This window comes from Dipodomys spectabilis, unplaced genomic scaffold (assembly GCF_019054845.1).
Source record: "Dipodomys spectabilis isolate Male_0828 unplaced genomic scaffold, ASM1905484v1 ptg000273l, whole genome shotgun sequence".
In the NCBI taxonomy this organism is placed as follows: Eukaryota; Metazoa; Chordata; class Mammalia; order Rodentia; family Heteromyidae; genus Dipodomys; species Dipodomys spectabilis.
The window spans coordinates 10,173,788-10,196,610 of NW_024870950.1; the positions used below are offsets into that span (position 1 = coordinate 10,173,788).

The 22,823-nt window shown below is 43.6% G+C and overlaps 1 protein-coding gene across 3 annotated transcripts in view; it reads left to right on the forward strand.

The window, feature by feature from the left end:
- The window catches only part of Cmtm4 (CKLF like MARVEL transmembrane domain containing 4), a 66,727-nt gene that overhangs the window by 28,443 nt on the left and 15,461 nt on the right, over positions 1–22,823 (forward strand). Inside the window, exons 2-4 of one of the 3 annotated variants that reach the window (XR_006150861.1) lie at positions 11,754–11,930; positions 18,548–18,646; positions 19,825–21,943. Coding sequence is in view for 1 of the 3 variants with exons in the window: in XM_042700703.1 (XP_042556637.1) it covers positions 11,754–11,930; positions 18,548–18,646; positions 19,825–19,989 (441 nt within the window). In the remaining 2 variants the exon portion in view is untranslated. Of the gene's footprint in view, positions 1–11,753; positions 11,931–18,547; positions 18,647–19,824; positions 22,711–22,823 lie in introns of those variants that run through there. The other 2 variants (XR_006150862.1, XM_042700703.1) reach the window with 2 other exon arrangements.

Below are 22,823 nucleotides of genomic sequence, written 5' to 3' on the forward strand. Positions count from 1 at the left end.
CATTTAGATGGAGAAAAACAATGAAACCAAAGATCACATCAGATGGTGGTTGCAAGTTAAATAGTTTACACCTATAATTAGCACCTTTGTCAGGACTAAAAAATATTTACTCATTTCCCTATTGTATCAAAGGGGGAAGAGGGTATTAAATTCATTTTCCTCATGGGATGGCATCTCTAGAAGAGGGCCCCATGGATGATTCTTTTTTTTTTTTTTTTTGGTCGGTTGTAGGCTTTGAACTTTGGGCCTGGACATTGTCTCTGAGCTCCTTTCGCTTAAGGCTAGTGCTCTGTGACTTGAGCCACAGCACCACTTCCTGCTTTTTCTGTGATTAATTGGAGATAAGAGTCTCATGGACTTTCCTGCCCAGACTGGCTTCAAACCGTGATTCTCAGATCTTAGCCTCCTGAGTAGCCAGGATTACATGTATGAGCCACTGGTGACTGGCAGATAATTTTTCTTAGAAAACTAAAGATGCTCCTATAGTAAGATCCCTTTGAGTATGAGTAATCACGTTGGTGGGTTTCAGGGACCTTCTTGGCATTGGTCACCCAGCTTTCATGCTGTGTTCCTAAAAGAAAAGCTATACACTGATCGGTTTCCTTTGGTCAAAGTGTGGGAAGACTCCAGCTAAGTCATATGTTGGGCATCTTGTAAAAGATTGTGGCATGAGGAGGTAGCACCCTTGGAGCCCTGGACAAACTGAGCCTTACAATGGTGGTATGCTCCACTTCTTGAATGGGTGTGGGATCGAAGACAAGGTTTGTCCTAGGATCTAATGGCCCTATATGTTTAGGAAGCATCTACCTTATGGATAGTCCTAATATGCAAGCCATTGTTACACTTAGGTTCCAAGCACAACTATTTCAGTCCCTTGGCACACATGTGACATAGCTTCTGGTTTAGAAACTTAAGTTTGAAGATGATCTGCCATTTAACAAGCCTATACAGATACAGTGCATCTTTGAAGCCTTGAGCTCAGGACTTGAAGAAATGGAAAGGCCTCCTCAGTCCTCTAGCTCCAGGATCCCATGTTAACATGCCCTACGAGTGCTGGGCACAGAGATGAGTTCTGAAGAGGAATTGCTGTGTGGACTTCCTCCCCCTCCCTGCCTTCTCTGTCCAGCATGTCCCAAGGGCTTCTAGCAGGAGTTGGATGGTAAAGACTTTCCCTTGTGGTGTGGCTGAATACAAGCCATGTGTTTATTTCTCCTCAAATATGTTTTCAGTGTTGGTGGGAAGAGATGTTTTCATTTTGAATGTGCTAGAGCTGGTCAGAGTATGGCCTGATATGGGATGCTGCTCTGTGGTGCGTGGTGACCACTCAGTTCACCGGGGCCTATTGCTGAGGGAACCTACTGGGTCACTGGGTTTCTATGTTCTTACTCTGTGAATTATGCATGACCTGACCAAGTTGAGAATGGATTGTCTGTTTCCCAAACTGGTTTTGCTCCAAACATTTCTGTGCAAACTTTAAGGTTGTAATAGCTGTGCAAGGACAGGGGGAATTCTGTGTTCTTGTAGCATAATTCAGGAATCAAATAAAGGCAATTGGGTTTAACTGCACTTTTCAGGGATGTGCCATACATACGGATGTCCCATGCTGATGTGCCATGAGCACCCTGAGACCAGAGATGTAGTGAAGGCAGAAATGACATGGGGCTTAGCATAAGAAACCCCAAAGCTATGTGGTGTGGTAGTATGGACATGCGCAGCTATGTGAATATAGGGCTCCTATTCCATAACCCAGAGGGTCTGGTGGCATTGGTACTTGAGAGACAACAGTAATGGTCCCTCACATATAGACTGGTTTCAAATAGTAGTCATTTTAGCATGTGACAGTTTTTAAGGCTTCTCATATAGATCAGGGTATTAAAAAATTGTTATAAATGCTATATTTTGTAGGTATATTTTAATCTGTGCCTCATTAGATCCTTCGATAAGCTGATAATCAAGGAAGATTTGGAATCTGATGACCTTTAAAGATGTCTTGGAAGGCATGCAGGCAGTGTTCCTTCCTGGGGCCTTTGCTGTTAGGTTTAGAGTGGGTGACACTAGCCTTAGACAGTGGCTCAGATAGAGTAGAGGAGATTGGCTGGCTTGCTGCCACTAGGCAGCTCTGCTGAGGATGAACTCGTGATAAAGCAATGGAATGAACATAAACTTGTAGACTCTGCTTGCATTTCCGATTCAAGCTTTTAATTTCATTTTAAAATAGTCATGAATGATTTCAAAGCAGATTTGTTCTTAGAGGTCACTAACATTTAACTCAAGAAAACCTTGATTTAGGGGCTGGGAAGGTGGCTCAGTGGTAGAGTGTTTGCCTTGCATGCATGAGGCCCTGGGTTCAATTCCTCAGCACCACATAAGCAAAAAGAAAAAAGCCGGAAGTGGCACTGTGGCTCAAGTGGTAGAGCTCTAGCCTTGAGCTGAAGAGCTGAGCGACAGCGCCCAGGCCCAGAGTTCAGGCCCCACAACCGGACCCCCCCCCACCAAAAAAAAAAAAAAAAAGAAAACCTGGATTAAAAAAAAATTCAATGCATGAAACTTAAAAAAAAATAACTAAAACTCAAATGAGGAGGCAACAATGCTTGACAAGAAATGTACTCATTATCTTGCCCATGTAATTGTAACCCCCTCTGTACAGTATTTTCACAATAAAAAAAAACAACTAAAACCATGTATGCTTATTGTAGACATTTTGGAAAATAACAGATACCTAAAACAACACCACTGCATGTCTGCCATGTAGATGGATTCACTGTTAATATTTTGCTGTAGGTTCTTCCTGAACTTGTATAAATATGATATATTTATATTTATGCATAGTTGTATATATACATTTATGTTTCTAACATATACATATATTGTGTAATATATGCATGCATTTAAATATATACTCATGAATTCTGAAGATACATCATATTTAGATATTTACACTCTACAAGAGTATTTAAAACCAAAAAGAACAATCTCCTCTATTCCATGGTACTCTAGTTAGTTCTAAGCATACAGCTTTCCCTTTGTTAATTGTTTAATATAAGTATTTCAATACATGTAGTATGTTTGTGAACACAAATGGCCTTTTTTTTGTGCCTCACCCCAAATTAGATCACTTTATGCCTTACATCTTTGCTTTGTTCTTTTTTATTTTGCGCCAGTTCTGGGACTTGAACTCAGAGTCTGAGTGCTTTCCCTGTGTTTTTTTGCACAAGGCTAGCTTTCTATCACTTGAGCCACAGCTCCACTTTCTTTTTGTTTTTGTTTGTTTTTTGTAGATAGAATGTCACAGACTTACCTGCCTTGGCTGGCTTTGAGCTGCAGTTCTCAGATCTGGTCCTCCTGAATAGCTAGGGTTACAATTGTGAGCCACCAGTGCCTGGCTGTTTTTTGTTTTTGTTTTTATTTTTGGTCTCAGCAAGACAAAATTCACTTCTGTGTTGAAGGGTGCTCCACTGGCAACCAAGCAAGCATCTCAGTTCTTCTAAGCAACACCTAGCCATCCTTCCCCATCAGTACATATATTCTGCCCATTACTTGGCCTTTGGTTCCTTACTGTATATAGATGTGTAGTAGTATGTTTAACCATGGCTCTTCTGCTAGGTGCTAACAGTTATGACAAGGATTGTGCAGGGGCTGTCAGTAATCTCACCATCAGCATGGGGGTGCCTATATACAGGATAGCACTGTAATTGTTAAGAATCTGGTAAGTTGTCTAGGTACTGGTGGGTCAGGTCTGTAATTCTAGCTACTCAGAAGGCTGAGGTCTGAGGATCATAGTTTGGCACCAGCTGAAGGAGGAAAGTCTCTGAGACTTTTAATTCCAATTAACCATCAAAAAAAAATCAGAAGTGGAACTGGGGCTCAAGTAATAGAGCACTAGCCTTGAGCAAAACAGCTCACAGATAGCTCTTAGGCCCTGAGTTCAAAACTCAGGACTGGTACACCAAATAAATGAATAAGTAACTAAATAAAGCCTGTTAGGTGAAAATGATTTTGCTTTTTCTTAGTGGAAGTCCAGTGGGTATGTTTATGTGTTTATTTGTCATGCATCCCCATTCCCCACGCCCAATCTGGAGCTTTGCTGGCTGTTGCGGCTGGGGCAAGAACATGGTGAGATTGCTTGTAGTCCCTAAAGACTGCTGCCACAGTATCGGGCACTTCACCTGCTCACATTTCATTGCCCAAACCCAGAGGCATGTCAGGTTTGGGGGGGGGGGGGGGTGGTCTTGAGACTCACAAGATTTTGGAGGCCTACTTTAGGAATAAAATATATATAATTAAGAATAAAGGGCTGGTAAAGATTGACCTCCCTTATGACCCAGTCATACCACTTCTAGGCATCTACCTGAACAACAGGAACCAATATACAAGGACACGTGCACCTCCATGTTTATTGCAGCACTGTTCACAATAGCTAGGATATGGAAACAACCCAGATGTCCCACCACAGATGAATGGATCCAAAAATTGTGGTATCTATACACAATGGAATATTATGCAGCCATTAGAAATGACAAAATAATGGCATTTGCAGGGAAATGGACGGAGCTAGAAGGAATCATGTTGAGCGAGGTAAGCCAAGAGCAAAGAGACAAACGGTACATGGTCTCCCTGATAAGTGGATGCTAAATCCAAAATGTTAGGTGATACGACAAAATTAACAGGACTTAAGAAACAAAGAACTTCCACTCATCTGGTCGAACCACTACTAAATATCCCCATGCTGCTGATCACATGTATGGTGTATATGTGTACACTGTTATATGTTATAGACCATGATAGACAATTTGCTCCAGGAAAGTTAGAATGAACTTGTGACTTTAAATGAGGATCATTATTCCACAATACTGTGAAATTTGGGAAATTATGTAATTACTTAATCACAATTAAAAAAAACAAACAAACCTCGGGGAAGGTAGGGAGGGAAGGGATAGTAGGAGGAAAACAATGGAGGGGGTAACAATGCTCAATAGGAAGTGTACTCATTACCTTACTCATGTAACTGTAACCCTCTGTATAGTATCTTTACAATAAAAAATTTAAAAAAAAAGAATAAAAGGCTGGGAATGTGGCTTAGCAGTAGAGTGCTTGCCTAGTATGTATGAAGCCCTGGGTTAGATTCCTCGGTATCACATAAGCAGAGAAAACCGGAAGTGGTGCTGTAGCTCAAGTGGTAGAGCGCTAGCCTTGAGCACAGAGAGACTCTAGGACAGTGCCCAGGACTTGAGGTCAAGCCCCAGGACCAGCAAAAAAACAAAAAACAAAAAGCCCGAACCTCTTCCATAGTGAATGATTATTTAAAATGAGAAGCACCTAGATTATGGGCTTAAAACTTATTTTCTTTCTGTTTTTTGTTTTGGGCTCCACTAAAAACTTGTTGTTTTTCAACTTCATTGTGATCAATAATTCTGAAAAAGTATACAAAATTTAAGTTTATTACATAAGATTTTTAGATTGCTACTACATTATGTCAAGAGCTTTGCTATATATAATATCCATATGCTCTTCTAAGAGCTAGGGTATAGATCAGTGGCAAGGCACTTGGCCTAGCATGAACAAAGTCCTGAGCTTGACTAGCTCTGTATGCGTGCGTGTGTGCATGCGTGAGTGCGTGCGTGCCTGCGTGCGTGCGTGCGTGTGTGTGTGTGTGTGGTGGAGAGGGGCTCTTCTACTAGGTACAGGTTTATTGGTAAGTCTGTGTAGGAGTCTGTCACTGGAATGCTTTTTCAGACTGTTCCAGTAAGTTGGAAGCAGGTTTTGGTGCCTTTTTATCTGGGATTATCAATCTTTTTTCAAAATCTAACAAGAATACCAAAGTGTGATCTAAAACACTTTGAAACACAAAACTGCAGCCTCCTATATAGGACTTGCTATTTGTAGTACTGCTATTGTGTTGTGCCTTACAAACCCTAGAGTGAGTTCTTTTCACATGATTCCCACCAAGAAGGAGGAAGTGTAGAGTGATTCATAGTTCCACATGCTGCATTAGACAGAGTGTCCATTTGGGTGTTGATGACAGCGTGATCTCCGCTGCCACTTGTGCACCTGCCAGGCTGAAGAATGACCCAGTCAAGGTCTGGCTTCACATACTTCACTCCCTATTTCTCCTTCACTACCTATATACTTCTAGTTGAATTTAGGGCCCTATCCCTCTATCATAATATCAGCTCAGTCATTGCAGTGTGTGTTGGAACATTTCCCACACTGAGAAAGCTACAGGAACTTGACCATATGTGGAAGTGACAACTGACCCCAAATTTAAGGTGCCCCTCCCTCAACTTCCAATTAGCCAATGCCCCATTTTGTCTTTGCTGCTCCATCATCACCTGGCACAGGGATCTGTGACAAAGTTGGAGTGGGAAGAGGTGGTGGTCTTAACTGATTGCAGTTATAACAGCTTGCTTTTGAAGTTTTACAAAAAACATGAAATATGATCATCTTGCTATCTAGAGGCCCTTCTAGGTAGGGTCTTGCAAGGAGCAGATGTAAGACAGGGCTCTGAAGCATTAGCTTCATCCTCTAGAATAAATCCACCTCTGGATAATCTCACAATAAGTTTCCAGCCCCATCCTCTGCCTGTTCAGAGGAGAACTGGGAATCTAGGTGAATGGTACTGTTCTCCAGAAAGCTCTTAACAGTTTATACTCGGGTCAGTGGTAACATAGGGATTTATGAACATTTAACCAGTGTTATAATAGCCAGCCTGTTCTCTTTTTTCTCTCCCTTCCTCCTTTTTGATGTTGCCAATCATAATTAGCCACAGTTCTGGAATTTCCACAGTTTGTGGAAATCTGACAACCTCATAATATCAATTTACTTGTCAACTATGAAAAATGCCTATTCTAGGTCAGCTGGTAGGTATTACATGGAAAGGGCTCTCCAAGGGTACTCATGCCCTCCTGATTAGCACCCCCATAGCTTTTCCTTACTTACATCTTCTCAGACATCTCTGCAATTTTTCACATGTGGCCCTTGCCCTCAGCAAAGGTGCTGTAAGTTCAGTTACTTTTAACTCCTTGGTTGCCTCAAAGTTGTCAGTTGTTCAGTGTAATTTTTTTTTGTTCTTATTTTTTATTTTCTTGTAAGTAAGTGTGCTACAGCAGTGATCATTAGATTTCACTTTACTAGGAATCTTGTGTCTGTCCCTTGATACCTGTTGATATCATCTCTTTCCTTATGTAAAATAGAGTTATATTGGGGGATTGTATAGTAAAGAATGAGAAATGCCTTGTGTTTTTTTTCTGTGTGCCGGTTCTGGGGCTTGATCACAGGACCTGGGTGCTCTCCCTAATTTTTTCTGCTTAAGGCTAGTGCTTGACTTCTTGAGCCACATACAGCTCCACTTCTATCTGTATAGTGCTTGATTTGTCCCCAGGTAATGACTAGTAGGTACTTATTACTATTAGTAACTATATGAACAAAGCTCCCTAACATCTTATCTATTGCTGCATAATTACTCCCAGTGGCTTGAAATAATAATCTATATTATTATTATTATTATCTTTTGTGCCAGTCTGAGAGCTTAAACTCAGGGCTTCGGCGCTGTCCCTGAGCCTTTTTGCCTAAAGCTAGCACTCTACCACTTGAGCCCCAGCTATACTCTTAGTTTTCTTGTGGTCAGTTGGAGATAAGAGTCTCACAGACTTTCCTTCTGGGGCTGGCTTTGAGCTAAGATCCTCAGCTTTCAGCCTCCTCAGTAGCTAGGATTATAGGTGTGAGACATTAGGGCCTGGCTATTATTATTATTATTATTATTATTGTGTACCAGTACTAGGGATTGAACTCATGCCCTTGTGTATTATTCACTTGGATTTTTTGCTTAAGTCTGATAGTCTACCACTTGAATCACAGCTCTACTTCCAGCTTTTTGCTAGTTAATTGGAAATAGAGCCTCACATATACTTCTTCCAGGGCTGGCTTCAAAGAATGATCCTCAGACTTCATCTTTCTGAATAGCAACGTTTACAGGTTTGGGCCACTAGCTAGCTCCAAGCTAAAATCCTTCATTATTATTTTGCTTTTAGGGTTTTGAAATTCTAGGGTGGCTTTGCTCTAGCCCTCATGTGGTCACGGTAAGGGTGTCAGCTGGGGCAGTGTCAACTGAAGGCAGGTTGACCTGCTCCTGAGAAGGCTCACTCACTTGGCTGTTGGTAGGAGGCTTTACTTCTTTGGCACTTGGTCTCTGCACAGGCCTATTGAATGTCTTTGAGACTGAAAAATGCCTTTTCCCCAAAGTAAGTGATCCCACAGAGGCAAAGAGCAAAGCAGAAATCACATAGACTTTCCTGACCTAGCAAGTTAAATCAGGTAATAATAGGTGAGCCATATCTATTGTGTCACAGGATGCAAATACCAGGGAGGCCCACATGGGTAAGGCCATCCTAGAAGCTGACACACCCACTTGGTAGCTGAAAATGTGATTGATTAAGAAGGGTCTTCCTGTATAGCTCAGGCTGGCCTTGAACTCTCCATCCTTCTACTTCATCCTTAGCCATGTTCTAAACTGAGAATCTGAGATCCTCTCTCCTGCAAACCAGATCCCCTGCAGGCTTCCTTATCTCAAGATGGCAATACCATTCTTCCCATTGCTTGGCAGGGAAGACCTAGACTTGCACTTACTTCTCTTCCTCTCACATCTAGTTATCTGGCAGCAAGAGCTATGGGCTCTTCAACATAGGCCAAGAGTTTAACCCTGTCGTCATCTGTACTGCACCCACCTAGTCCATGTTCCATTCACCCCTCTTCAGGGTTTTGTAGAAGCCTGCAACAGACCAGTCTCCTGTGGTCCTTCTCTCTGCAATAGCTGGTGGCTATTTATTTATTTACTTAAGTAATATATAATTGTACAATGTGGTTACAAGACTCAAATCTCTTTGTACCTCTCTCTAAGTGCTTCCTTAATGCTTCCTTTGATTCCAGACCTGTCTGGCCTTGAGCATATGTATTTAGCCTCCCTTCCTGAAAGCCTCCTTCCAGAAAGCCCCTGCTCAGGCCCTAGCTGAGTGATCTCCTGCCTTTCACCTGCCCTTCCTCCTGAGAGCTTCCTCTGCTTCCCACAGCACTATTCCAGCCTGTTCTAGGGCTTCTGCATCCTGCCTGCTTCTGCTTCATTCGTCTGCCCTGCCTTTAGTCTTCCTCCTTAGTCCCCTATTCTAGCCTTTATTTAATTAAAACAAACAAAAATCTATGAGCTAGCAAACAGGGTTTTAAAAACCTTGTTAAGGGCTGTAAGTGGACTTTCATATTAGTATATTCTTGAAGCTGTTTTCATTTTAACTTTTAAAAATGTAGGTGTTACCTTTCCTCACAAATATGGTTGAAGTTAACATACCAGAAACATTTGTAACTCATCAGTATAGTGTGTTATTTCTTGCCCAAGATTAGTAGATCCGATTACAGGGATGAAAAAAGAAAAAGTAGTTTAGGAGTTTCCCTTATATGAACTGTTTCTTTTGTGAATAGATTGCAAGTTAGGCATGTAATTTAGAGAGTGAATTAAGGTCTAAGGTCCTATGGAGAATTATAAGGAGAGTCATTAGGAAAAGTACAAACTATGTATTCAGAGACTATGTCTTTTATTTTCTAATGGACAGATAAAAGCTGTATATGTTTACTGGGTGCTACGTGATGTTTTAAAATATGTATATATTGTGGAATGGCTCCAGCTTGCACATTACCTCATTTATTTTTTGTTTTAGTAAAAAGAATTAAGCTCTGCTTCTTACCCATTTTTAAAATCTGATACACTGTTACAAAAATTATAGCCATCATATTGCACAATAGAGCTCTTGAACTAATTCTTCTTGCCTAATTGAAACTTTGCATCCTTTGACCAACCTGAATTGTATATTATATGTTGACTTAAGAATGAAAAGGTGAGCATACCAGGGATGGTTAGGAAAGATGTGTTGCCTACAACTATGGACAGTGGGAAAGCAGACCCACCCCTCTGTTGGCAGACAATTTGACAAATTTGTCAAGAATGGTAGATGTGGGGGCTGTAGTAGCCCACTTGAGCCCAGTTTGCCAACTCTATGCATGATATTGTGCATTATGTCTTAGGAGTCAAGGGAGCTGGCCTGACCCTGCTCTCACATGCCCAGGAGGCAGAGAGATGGACTGTGAAAGCAGAGGGAGGACAGGGCCCTGGGGGAGGGTGGAATAGAATGACTGCCCCTTGAGGTGGTGCATTGAGAGGAACAGTGAAAGTGTTAGTGGGATTTCAGGAGGGAGGTGGAGGAAGGAAGGAGGGGAGGGCCCCAGGGCAGCCTGTGCCTTGGCTGCTTCTCCACATTAGTCATCTGGGGCCTTGTTCAGAAAGCAGATTCCAGATCTGCTGGGCAAGCTGGAGGCAAAGCTGCTTCTGCATTTCACACCCCACATCCCCTGTGTGGGGCTCCCTGCCTCTGCTTCCTTAACCTGTGGGGTTAGGGCCACTCCCTGAGTGGCTCATGGAAGGGAGCCAAGCAGAGGCCAGGAAACCAAGGGACCAATGGCTCCAAACCACTTGACCTTCCCTTGGTCCTAGGTCTGTTACCACAGCCTTGGGCTGTCTCCTTCCTCTACAAGTTTCCTTGGTAACTTCTGCTTAGAATGTTACTTTTGTCTTTCAGAAAGGAATTGATTCTATCATTGGTTGATTTTTAATTTTTTTAAATAAATTGCCAGTCTGTCTTCCTGTGATGAAATCCAGTGATACACTTTGAAAAGCATATGGGGGAAGAAGGGGTTGTCAGTCATTCTTTTTTTTTTTTTGGGGTCCAGTTGTGGGGCCTGAACTCTGGGCCTGGGTGCTGTCCCTCAGCTCTTCAGCTCAAGGCTAGCGCTCTACCACTTGAGCCACAGCGCTACTTCCGGCTTTTTTCTTTTTGCTTATGTGGTGCTGGGGAATTGAACCCAGGGCCTCAGGCATGCAAGGCAAGCGCTCTACCACTGAGCCACCTTCCCAGCCCTGTGTCAGTCATTCTTTTCAAGCCATTGTGATCCCATTTAGCTGGGGTCAGCCTAGCATGAACCTCCCAGCTAGCATTAGATAGCACAGGATTCCCCCCTTTTGGCGTGTGGCAGAACTGGGCTAGAGATGATTAACAGGGATAGGCAGCTTAGAAAGTATGGTGGCAAAAGAAAAACCTGAACATCACAGAAGTGTTTTTCTTCTTCTCCCTAAGGGCCAGCTGTTCCCTCCCAGGGCTACCCCATACTAGGCTGATTTCAATACAGTGGTGGGGCCTTCCATGTTTACATTAGGAATTTGATCCTTTTGGCTGTGTGTGTGTGTGTGTGTGTGTGTGTGTGTGTGTGTGTGTGTGTGTGTGCATACATGCATGTGTGCTGGGTACTAGCACTTAACTCAGGGCTTTGTATTCTCATTTGACTTTCTTACCCAGGGCTAGCATTCTTTCACTTGAGACACACCTCCAATCCAGCATTTTGTTGATTAATTGGAGATGGAATCTCACAGATATTCTGCCTGGGCTGGCTTTGAACTGCTATCCTTCAGTTCTCAGCCTTCTGAGTAGCTAGGATTACAGATGAGCCACTGGCGCCTAGCTAAGGAATTTGATCCTTTTATTTAGGCCTCTCTCTACCTTTCCTACCTAAGAATTGAAACAGGTCATATTTCTTAGTTACATTGTAATCCCTAGAGAACTCTATGGCTGTTGTTGTTTTGCTTTAACACGATAGGCATGTATGTCCACAAATATGTACTAAATATACACATGCATGTACGTTTCCAATTTTCTTCCTAGATTTTGTCCCTAATTGCGTTCATCTGCATTGAAACCATCATGGAATGCTCCCCGTGCGAAGGCCTCTACTTTTTCGAGTTTGTAAGCTGCAGTGCATTTGTGGTGACTGGAGTCTTGCTGGTTCTGTTCAGTTTCAACCTCCACATGAGGATTCCCCAGATCAACTGGAACCTGACAGTGAGTATAGGCCATACGACTACCTGAGGATTGGGGCTGCTTGGAGACTTGGAACCTCTCTAGTCAAGGGAGACTTGGAACCTCTCTAGATCATGTTTGGTTCTAGTTTATTTTAACATTTAAATATCTCATCATAGTTGATCTGTGAAATTTTAAAATTTCTTTACCTATTTGTCTAAAACTACAATATGAATTAAATCTTAACCCATCATAGGAACACCATAGCAAAATTGTCTAGGCTCTTTTAAAGATGTCATTTTTACTTGATGATCATCTGAGAAGATTCATTGTGTTGGTATTCTCAAAATATGGGAAAGTGGCATTAATACATTTGCATATTTTTTAGACTAGACACAAAAGCTAGTTACAAAAATATTGATTTTGGAGGAATTGAAAGTATGAATATAAATGTTCATGGCTTGTGAAGTTTAGAAGTAATTATTAATCTGGAGCATCTGGGAAAGGCTTGAGTGCTTTGCTCAAAACATCTTTGATAGAAACGTATGCTTGGGGCTGGGAAGGTGATCAGTGGTAGAGTGCTTGCCTTGCATGCATGAGGCCCTGGGTTTGATTCCTCAGCACCACATAAGCAGAAAAAAGCCAGAAGTGGCACTGTGACTTAAGTGGTAGAGCCTTAGCCTTGAGCTGAAGAGTTAAGGGACAGCACCCAGGCCCAGAGTTCAGGCCCCCGACTGCAGAGAAAAAGAAAAGAAAGGTATGCTTTCTGCTGGGACAGGTGGCTCCCACCTTTAATCCTAGCAACTCAGAAGGATGAGCTCTGAGGATCGCAGTTCAAAGCCAGCCTAGACAGAAAAGTCCACGAGACTCCTAGCTCCATTTAACTACCAGAAAACTGGAAGTAGCAATGTGACTAAAAGTGATAGAGCACAGGGACAGTACCCAGGCCTGAGTTCAAGCACCATGACTAACCAAAAAAAAAAAAAAAAGGCATGCTTCTTTTTCTCTGTGGTTTGAGTTCTTAGCCCGGTTTGGACATGTGGTCAGTTGCCATGGGAAGCTCAGAGTCAGTCAGTCTCAGGCCCCTTTCCTGCAGAGTTACATTCACTCTTCAACTCCTCAGCCCAGTACTTTCCTCGGCTAGTGTTTATTGAGAGGGCCTTAGTAACTTCAGGCAACTGGGATACCAGTGAATAAGACGACCTCGGCCTTGCTCCCAGAATGTTTATTATTTTCCTGAGTACTTGGGATTGAACCTAGGGCCTCATACTTGCTAGACAAGAACGCTATTATTTGAGTTCTGCCCTTAGATTGTTTGAGCTATACTTGAGATTTATTTATATTCATCTTATTTTAATTTTTGCCAGTACTGGAGTTTGAACTCAGGACCTTATGCTTGTAAGGCAAGCAGGCAGGTACTATACTGCTCAACCAGTGCTTCCAGCTCTCAGAGATTCTAATGTTAACAAATCTCCATTTGAGGGATTTATTCTGTGGTGTTTTTCTCTGTATACTAGGAGCTCACACACTTATGTTCCACCCTTTTTATCTCCATTAGTGTCCAGGCTACGTGCTCATCCCGTTCCTCCCTTCTTCCAGCATTTGCTCACCTGGCCCATCTGCTTGTGGATGTCTGACCCACTACCCCAAACCTGTCAGTGGCTTCTATCTTCTTAGTTGCCACCAGAGCCAAGGCCTGCGCATCCAAACTTCCCTAAAGAGATTTGAACCTGCCTGCCTTCACTACTTCCATATAGCCTGGTTGCTTTTCTAATTATTAACTGTTAAGAAAATCCTGGCAGTTCATGTATATTATAATGAAGAATTACAGTGATTATGTAGCTACCACCTAAGGCAAGAATTTGGATATTCTCCTCTGTGTTATTTCCAAAGACAAGTTCCCCTTCTCCAACTCACCATCCTAACCTGGCCAATCTGGCTTCTGTCCCCACACCACCATTAAAAGCCCTCATATTCTGGATCCTCCATCTGCTCAGGGCCTCACCCCACTGGTAGTGACTTCTTTGGGATTCTCCATCCCTCTGGCCATGCTTTCTGTGCTTTCCCATATGTCACCTGTTCCTGGCTTCCTTCTTCCTTGGCTGTTCCTGCTTAATGGCCACTAGTTCTGGCTCTTTGCCCAGATTCTTCCTATCTATGAACCTAGACTAGTGTCATGGTGGATTCAGAAAGGTTTAGAGTCATTCAGAGCGGCTGTTTTGGAGCCCTGAGCCCTTAATCATGACTCGTCCTCCCCTTCATACACATCAAGTATCTATGCCATGCTAAGCAATCCTTAACTCTTCAACAGCAATTAGGTGTTCAGTACTTCATTCATCTTTGATACCAGCTCCCACAGTTAGCACAGACAGATCCACAGGTTCATGGCTCAGCTCTAGATTGTCTTGCTTCAGATAACAGTTTCAGCTGGAGTGTGCAGCTACTTCGGCCTGGCTCACTACAGATTTGGGTTTCCACAAGCCCTTCTCAGGCTCCATAATTTTCTACCATGGCTCACAAAACTCAGGAAAATAATTTCCTTGCAATTCTGGTTTGTTAAAAGCATAAAGCTTGTGGGCAGCCAAATGAAAGAGATGCACAGGATGAGGTTTGTAAGGGCCAAGTGTGCAGGAGCTTTTGTCCCTGTGTGGTCCCAGTATTTGAGTGTACCTGCCAATGAAGGAGCTCCTGGGCCCCACAGTTTGGGGTATTTTTGAAAGTGAGATTTCCTTAGGGAGGCATGATTATTGGTCAAATCATTGGTCACTGGGTAATTGAACTCAGCGTTCAGGGCAAGAACTAAAAGTTTTTACCCTTTATTCCTGCAGTTACTTTTTCTGGCTACCACCCTGGCCCCCACCCCCACCCTGTGCTGAAATTATCACCTCTTCCCTACCAAGAGTGACTTCATTAGCTTGAACTGAAGCCTAATTAGCCAGCCATAGTAACATACATATATTGGTAATTCTAGCTACTTGAGAGATGATGGTAGAAGGATTTCTTGAGGTCAGGAGTTTGAGACCAATCTGGGCAACTTAAGCCCTGTCTCAAAAAAAAGAGCAAACTTCAAAGCTTTCTGTAAATAAGCAAAAATGCTTTTTGACTCAAGAAATTTCAATAATTTGATCAAATCTATAGCTCTGTGTGTATGTGTGTGTGTGTGCGCGTGCGTGTGCACATGCACACACACGTGTGTGTGCTGGTATCAGGGCTTGAACTCAATACTTCACACATTCTCACTTGGCTTTCTTGCTTGTGGCTAGTTCTCTATCATCTGAATGAGGCCTACAGACTGGTATTTGAGCCACTAATGTGCATCGGTCTGTGATGACTTAGGGTGGATCCAGTGCATAAGAGTCTCATTCCAGATCATTTAGAAAACATTGACACCTGCTTCATGCCAGGTTTTGGGACTAGAAGTAGAGTTCAGGCTGCAAACTGCTCTTCAGTGAGATGAGTGCTCACCAGGATCTGGTGGTATGTGAGGTTAGGACCACTGGTGAGCAGGTGAGTGTCTCAGTAGCAGATATGGGCTGGGCAGGACACTCAGAGGAAATGCCAGGCTCCAAATGGGCCTCAAGGTATAAGAAGTGATTTCTTGGAGCTGGGAATGTGGCTTAGTGGTAGAGTGCTTGCCTAGTATGCATGAAGCCTTGGGTTCAATTCCTCAGTACCACATAAATAGAAAAAAAAAAAAAAGTGATTTCTTGGCACAGAGTATGGAACGGGGTCAGGACTCACCAGGGATGGGCATATGGCACAAACAGGTAAGAAAGGAGATGGAGGGCTAGGAGTCTGGGACAGAGAGGGTGGTCCCCTGCTTAGTGCTAGCTGATTTGTGATGCTTTATAGAACTGCTAGTACAATTTTTCAAGAATAGTTAGTGTTGTCCAGGCCAGATGGTATTGATCTTTTATTGGGTTGCCTAGGTATACACCTGTGCTTACAGGGGTATGTTATTGAAAGCAAGAGCAAAAGCATTTGTTTACATATGGCATTCTTCCTCATCTCTTAGCATAAGGAGGGGCAGTAACCTTTCAGGAACCAGACAGATGACATAAAGTGGTTGTGTGAGACCGCAGGGAGTGGGGAGGACTGTGGCAAACCAAAGAGAACCTGTCTCATCAAAGGCATTAAAACATTTAGACACCTATTTTGACGTTTAATCCCATCTTCCTTTGATGACACACCGAGGGATGCCCTTAATATAAAGGACAAGTCAACAGCTTGATTCTGTCACACAGCACAGGAACTCACATTAATTGAGCGTGCTAAATAACTTTGATAATATCCCAGTCTTGAGCCTTTTATTAATTGAGCAAGTAATAAATGTTTGTTGTAGAAAAATTAGAGGATAAGTATTTTTAAAAATCTGTGATGAAACTGGGTGCCAGTGGCTCATGCCTGTAATCTGAGCTACTCAGGAGGCTGAGATCTGAGGATCACAGATCAAAGCCAGCCCAGGCGGGACTCTTATCTCCAATAAACCACCAGAAAACCAGAAGTGGTGCTGTGGCTCAAGCAGTAGAGTGCTCGCCTTGAGCTGAAGAGCCCAAGGACAGAGTTCAAGCCCCACAACCGACCAAAAAAAAAAAAACTTTGATGACTCAAGAGAAAGGCAAGCATTAATTCAAATAAAATCTTATAAGCTCATAACTATTCATAATAAACAAAAAGTAGGATAATTCTTAGAATCATTATGCTAAACAGAATAAGCCATGTACAGACCACATATAGTATGTCAGTCTGTTTCTATGAGATATACAAATATAGGCAAATTAGAGACCCGAGTACAGGTTAATGATTGCCTAGGATTGGGATATGAATGAGGAATGACTGCTAGTGAGTGTGATATGTATGTGTGTGTGTGTGCTGAAAATGTTGTGCTTCTGATTGCAAACCTGTAGTACTAGCTATTTGGAGGCAGAGATAAGGACTTGAGGTACAAGGTCAGCCAGGGCATAAAAGTTTATGAGACTCTGTCTCAACCAATGGCTTGATAAGGTGATGTGCACCTTTTATCTCAGCTATGGGGGGAAGCACAATGGCTGGGTGCACTGGTGCGAGCCTGTCATCCCAGTGACACAGGGAAGCACAAGTAGAATGATTGCAGCCCGAGCACAAAGTGAGACTCAGCCTGAGACCAGTGTATCAAAAGAGAAGGCTGGCTGGGTGCTAGGTAGCTCACACCTATCACACCTAGCTACTGAGGAGACTGAGATCTGAGGATCATGGTTCAGAGCCAGCTGGGACAGACAAGTCCAAGAGATTCTTAACTCTAATTTACCAGTAAAAAGCTGGAACTTGAGGTATTTCTTAAATGTAGAGTGTCAGCCATGAGTGAAAAACCCAAGGGAGAATGTGAGGTCCTGAGTTTGAGCCTCAGTACCTCAGTACCTAGAAAAACAAAAAGTATCTGTGAATGTGTAAAATACCCCAACTGGGCCAGGTGCTGTGTGGGGCTTGTTACCTATGTGGTTCTATTTAATCCCCAGAGCAACTCTGGGAGGAAGGGGTTTGAAAACAGAAAAAGTATGTTCTTGGAAAATAGTATATACTGTAAGTGTCCCGCATGATGGTGAGGAAGGCAGAGGGACTCCCCTGTTTTGGTTCATTTGGATTCGTGGAGAGCTTGTTCCACATCCGGATGTCAGTGTTGTCTCCTCCTTTGGTTTTTGGTGGTGTTGGGCTTTGAACCTCTGGCTTTGTGTTTGTAGGAGGTATTCCACCATTTGATCCACACCTCCAGTTCTTTGCTTTATTATTTTATTTTATTGTGTTTTTCTGCACAGGGTCTTAGGTTTTTGGCAAGGATGGGCCTTGAACCAAGATTCTCCTACCTATAGCTTCCTGCATAGCCAGGATTCCTGTCATACACCACTACCCTCATATTGATGAAGATACAATGTCAATAACTTTTTGTCTGGGATGTCCTTCTGATCTCTGGTTTGCTTCCTGAGGAGTTAGGATTACAGGAGTGAGCTTCTGTGCCTGGCTTATTTTCTTTGTTAAATTTTGAGTATCTAGGGGCTGGGAAGGTGGCTCAGTGGTAGAGCACTTGCCTTGCATGCATGAGGCCCTGGGTTCGATTCCTCAGCACCACATAAGCAAAAAAGAAAAAAGCCGGAAGTGACCCTGTGGCTCAAGTGGTAGAGCGCTAGCCTTGAGCTGAAGAGCTGAGGGACGGCGCCCAGGCCCAGAGTTCAGGCCCCACGACCGGACCCAAAAAAAGAAAAAAAAATTTTTGAGTATCTATTTGAAATGATGAAACTAGAGGCTTGGGGGTACAGCTTAGCAGTAGAGTGCTGGCCTAGCATGCATGAAGCCCTGGGATTCATCACCAGCACTGTAACTAACAAACTAAGTAAATAAATCAGAACTCTATAAATGGTAACAACTTTAAACGTTAATTAATGTTACTAGGTTTGGTGGTCATTTAGGTCAATGACTGGAGATGTAGTAGGGGGGAAATATGGATTTGGCTGTGGCAGTTTGCCCAGCAACGGCATAAACTGTTACTTTGTGTGACTAAAGTCTGTGTGATGTGGAGACCGAGGTTCAGAACTATCTGAAGTTAGTTGTGGACCTTTGTGTGGAAGTTCTTTGGTTGCTTTTAGGCAGACTTTTTTCAAGTGGTTTTATTTGATCTTTTTCCTTAGGATTTGGTCAACACTGGACTCAGCACTTTCTTTTTCTTTATTGCCTCCATCGTACTGGCTGCTTTAAACCACAAGACCGGAGCAGAGATTGCCGCTGTGGTAAGCAACTGGAAGGGTTAAAGGGCAAGCTAATTTCACACTTCTGGGCTCTTTGTTCCCGTGCTCTTGCCTGTCCCCTGACATGTGTCTGGCCATGGAGTTAAGATGTGGGAGCTTGCGACCAGATAGAAGGCACTCATACCTTGTGCTCTATGTTTTTATATACTTTCCACTTGTAAGGGTCATGTATTCCTCCGTCTCTAGTGGGAGGATTTAAAGGTTTTTAAAACTCATTTATCTGACTGTTCTATAAATACCACTTAGTAGCTTATTTAAGCCTGCCTGGATAATGCAAGCCCTACTGCTTGTCACCTGGAGCTGCTGACTGGGGTGGCCCAGATGAGTAGGCAGCAGGTGGTTGGGGGGGCTGCGAGCTGTCAGCCTTTTAGCTTGATGTGAGACTCTGAAATTCTTTTTTTTTTTTTTGTCAGTCATGGGGCTTGAACTCTGGGCATGGCCACTCTCCCTGAGCTCTTCAGCTCAAGGATATTACTCTACTACTTGAGCCACAGTGCTACTTCCAGTTTTCTGGTGGTTTATTGGAGATAAGAGTCTCACAGGGGCTGGGAAGGTGGCTCAGTGGTAGAGCGCTTGCCTTGCATGCCTGAGGCCCTGGGTTGGATTCCTCAAAACCACATAAGCAAAAAGAAAAAAGCCGGAAGTGGTGCTTTGGCTCAAGTGGTAGAGTGTAGGCTTGAGCTGAAGAGCTGAGGGACAGCGCCCAGGCCCAGAGTTCAGGCCCCACGACTGGACCCAAAAAAAAAAAAAAAAAGAGTCTCACGGACTTTCCTGCCTCAGCTGGCTTTGAACTGTAATCTTCAGATCTCAGCCTCCTGAATAGTTAGGATTATAGGTGTGAGCCACCAGCTCCTGGCTAAAATTCTTTCTATATCATATTTCATATACCTTTTCACATTTGGAGCTGAGCCTATGAATTACATGCGATAAAAGATGTACTTTAGTGATTTTTTATTTTGAAGGTCCAAAGTGTATCAAAAACTCCTTAGGCTCTTCAGGTCAGTAGCATTATCTGTGGGTCACATGACTAGAGACTCAAGACAACTGTAATAACTATTCATTGAGCAGAGCAGAGGATGGGAACAGCTGGATGGAGTTCATGCAGATCAGGTCCCCATGAAGCCATCAGGTCCAAGGCTAATGGTGTCTGTGTACTTTAGATATTTGGCTTCTTGGCAACAGCAGCTTATGCAGCGAGCACTTTCCTGGCTGTGCAGAAATGGAGAGTCAGCATCCGCCAGCAGAGCGCCAATGACTACATTCGAGCCCGCACCGAGTCTAGAGATGTGGACAGTCGCCCGGAGATCCAGCGTCTGGACACGTGAGGACCCCCAGAGTCCTGCTTCTACCACATGCCCACCTGTCCTTCAATCAAGTTTTCTTTCTCTGAGCACATTAGATCATCATGTGATTCCATTGAATTGTGTCCCCTTTGGTAAAAATTCACTTTGGGAAAGGCTTTCTAAAGTGGCCCAGTGGTCAGCTTTGTGTGGCTGGAGAGGCCTGTATCCTCTGGCCCTGGGTGGCTGTGGGGGCAGCACCCCTGCTGACCACCCATGTCCACTCTAGGTCTCAGCTGTCCCAGAGCATTGGCTCTCATCCCAGAGCCACTTTGTCATATGTATTTCTGATGAGTCAGAACTTGGGGTTAAATGGGGCTGCTAAGTGTCAGGACACGAAGGTCTAGGGTTGCAACAGTCAGCCTTGATTTCTGGGCAGCCCCTGTAGTGGGCTCTTGGTGGATGTTAAGTCTGTCTGCCAGGATCCACCCTCCTCATCGTCTTCCATACCTGGGGTGCCCGAAGGCCACGTGGGATTCTGAGGATCTTGGTGATGGATGTGTTGGTGGATCTCTTTGCTGTGTCTGTGTGTTGCAGGGACAGGAAAAGCTGGTGTTCTGTGGGGACAGCTCCATGGGACACTGACTTATGGGAAGGTCACCATTTTTCTCCCACCTTGCTGAGAAATCATTTGATTCTTCCTCAAAAGGACCACCTTCCTAAGTCCCAGACTCATCCAGTGATATGGGGACCATGTTGTTTGCCAGTTTCCTGCCTACCCTAAATACCTGGAGGCTGAATTGCAGAGTTCCTGCAGTTTCATCTTCTTAGGTAAAAGCCACGAAGATAACATAGCCCATTCCACCAGCCAAAGCACTTGCCAGCCTGCTGGCCTCCTGGACAACATATGGGAAGTTTTTGTGTGTGTGTGTTTGTGTATGTGTGTGCACTCACACATGTACACACACACACACACACCTCTGTTTTATGGATATGAACTAACTTTCTAAATACCTGAGAAGAGTTCTAAAGTCATTCTGGGTAGACTTGTTTAGGATTCAAGCATACTTGAATTTTTACCAGGGCATGTCCTTCCACGGATGTTCCAAGGCACTAATTGTTGCTTTGGATGTTATCATTATGAACATCATTCTTGGAAGCTGTTGGGGGAAAAATTCTAGTTTTTTGATTGGTTCTTGATAAAGTGAGGATTATTTTTGTGGTGAATGAGTTAAATAAGCCCCTAGGATGCTGTAGTTTTTGTGTTGTTAGAGAGTAATTTTATCTTTTATGGAAAAACTATCTTAATTTGTCAGGTTTTTCACTCTAAACCATTGTAATGTTTACAGACCTCACTCTAGCTCTAGTATTTTGGAATTAGCCCTACTGAGGAAAAGACATTGTTGGCAGGAAGGTCTTGCAGTAGTGTGGAGAGCCCCCAGGATCTTGTACCAAGGATGGCTCATAGCCCCACAGTGTGCTAAGAACTAAACAGCCGAGAAGGGGGTGGTACACATGTTTAGCTTGGGGAGGAGAACACGTGATACGTCTCTCTAAGCCTGTGTGGCACTGCAGTCTTCAGGAAAGAACAGTATCTGAGTTAACAGTGAAGAGGGCCTGCTGGTCAGTAGATGGCAGTCTGGTGGTCAGGGCCCAAGGTCCGCTCCTTAAACCCAGTGTCCATCACAGTCCACTTCTGCTGTGGTTCCTGTCTGGGGCATGGCCCAGGTCGCATGGCCCAGGTCACATGGCCAAGCTTGTGTCTGGTTTCAGGGGCTGACCCAGCTAGTCTTAGTGGTAACTCCTACCCCTCCCTGCGTCTCCCACAGAGGGTAGGCTGGGTCTGGCCCCATGCCTGGTGAGTCCGGTGGAGCCTACTTCACATGTCTGTCTGAGTCAGATCACCTCATGCTTCCCCAGCTTTGAATTTATTAGATGGGGTGATATGGGGGGATGATGGCATCTGGATTTTATCTGTTCATTTTACATGTTTATTTGAGTGTGTCTGCATGATCAAAAATGGGCTTATCTTCCTCTGAGAATTCCATTCAAAATCAGTTCACAAAGACCCAGCCATGCATCAGCTGGGGCCCACTTGGAAGGACCACCCTGAGCTTTATCAGGAATCTGCCAGGAGTCATATTACTTGGCCTTGGTAGAAGGCCACTTTTGAAGTGAGTTTGAAAAAAAACAATTTAGGCGGGATTGTTGCCTGAGTTTCCCCTGGTCAGCTCAGTAAAAACAGTTTCTCATCTGGTGAAAAGGTACAATGCCTGGCCTCCTGAGGATGTACTTTCAGCTGAAAGGAAGAGGTCTGAGGCCCAAGAAGACAGTAAGTACCCAGGGAGGCTAGGAAGCCATGCTGTCTTGTGCCCAGACAGGCTTGGGAGTTAATTTGCATCTTAGAGATAGAAATCTTTGGCATTATTTATGTCTCAGTAACTATTTAATTCCTTTGTGATATGAGGCTTCCCAAGGGTTTTGTAAATGTATTTCCTTGTTCTATTTAATTAGTTCTCATCAAATCAGAAGTGGCCTGTATACGTTCTGAGTGAGCAGAGTGCACTGAGTGTACTGAGGGTGTGGCCTGAGGAACAGTAAAGAAGGATGATGGTCATCTGCAGTGCTGTCAAGACACCTGTATTTTTCTTAGTTGTCTCTAAGTTTTGGGGTCTTAAATTGATCTCTGCAAATTGAAGGAAACATGTTGTGTGTGTGTGTGTGTGTGTGTGTTGTGTGTGTGTGTTGTGTGTGTGTGTATGGGCATGTGCACATGCACACACACCAGTCCTGGGACTTGAACTAGGGCCTGGACACTGTCCCTGAGCTTTTTTTGCTCAAGACTAGCACTCTGCCACTTGAACTACAGATCCACTTCT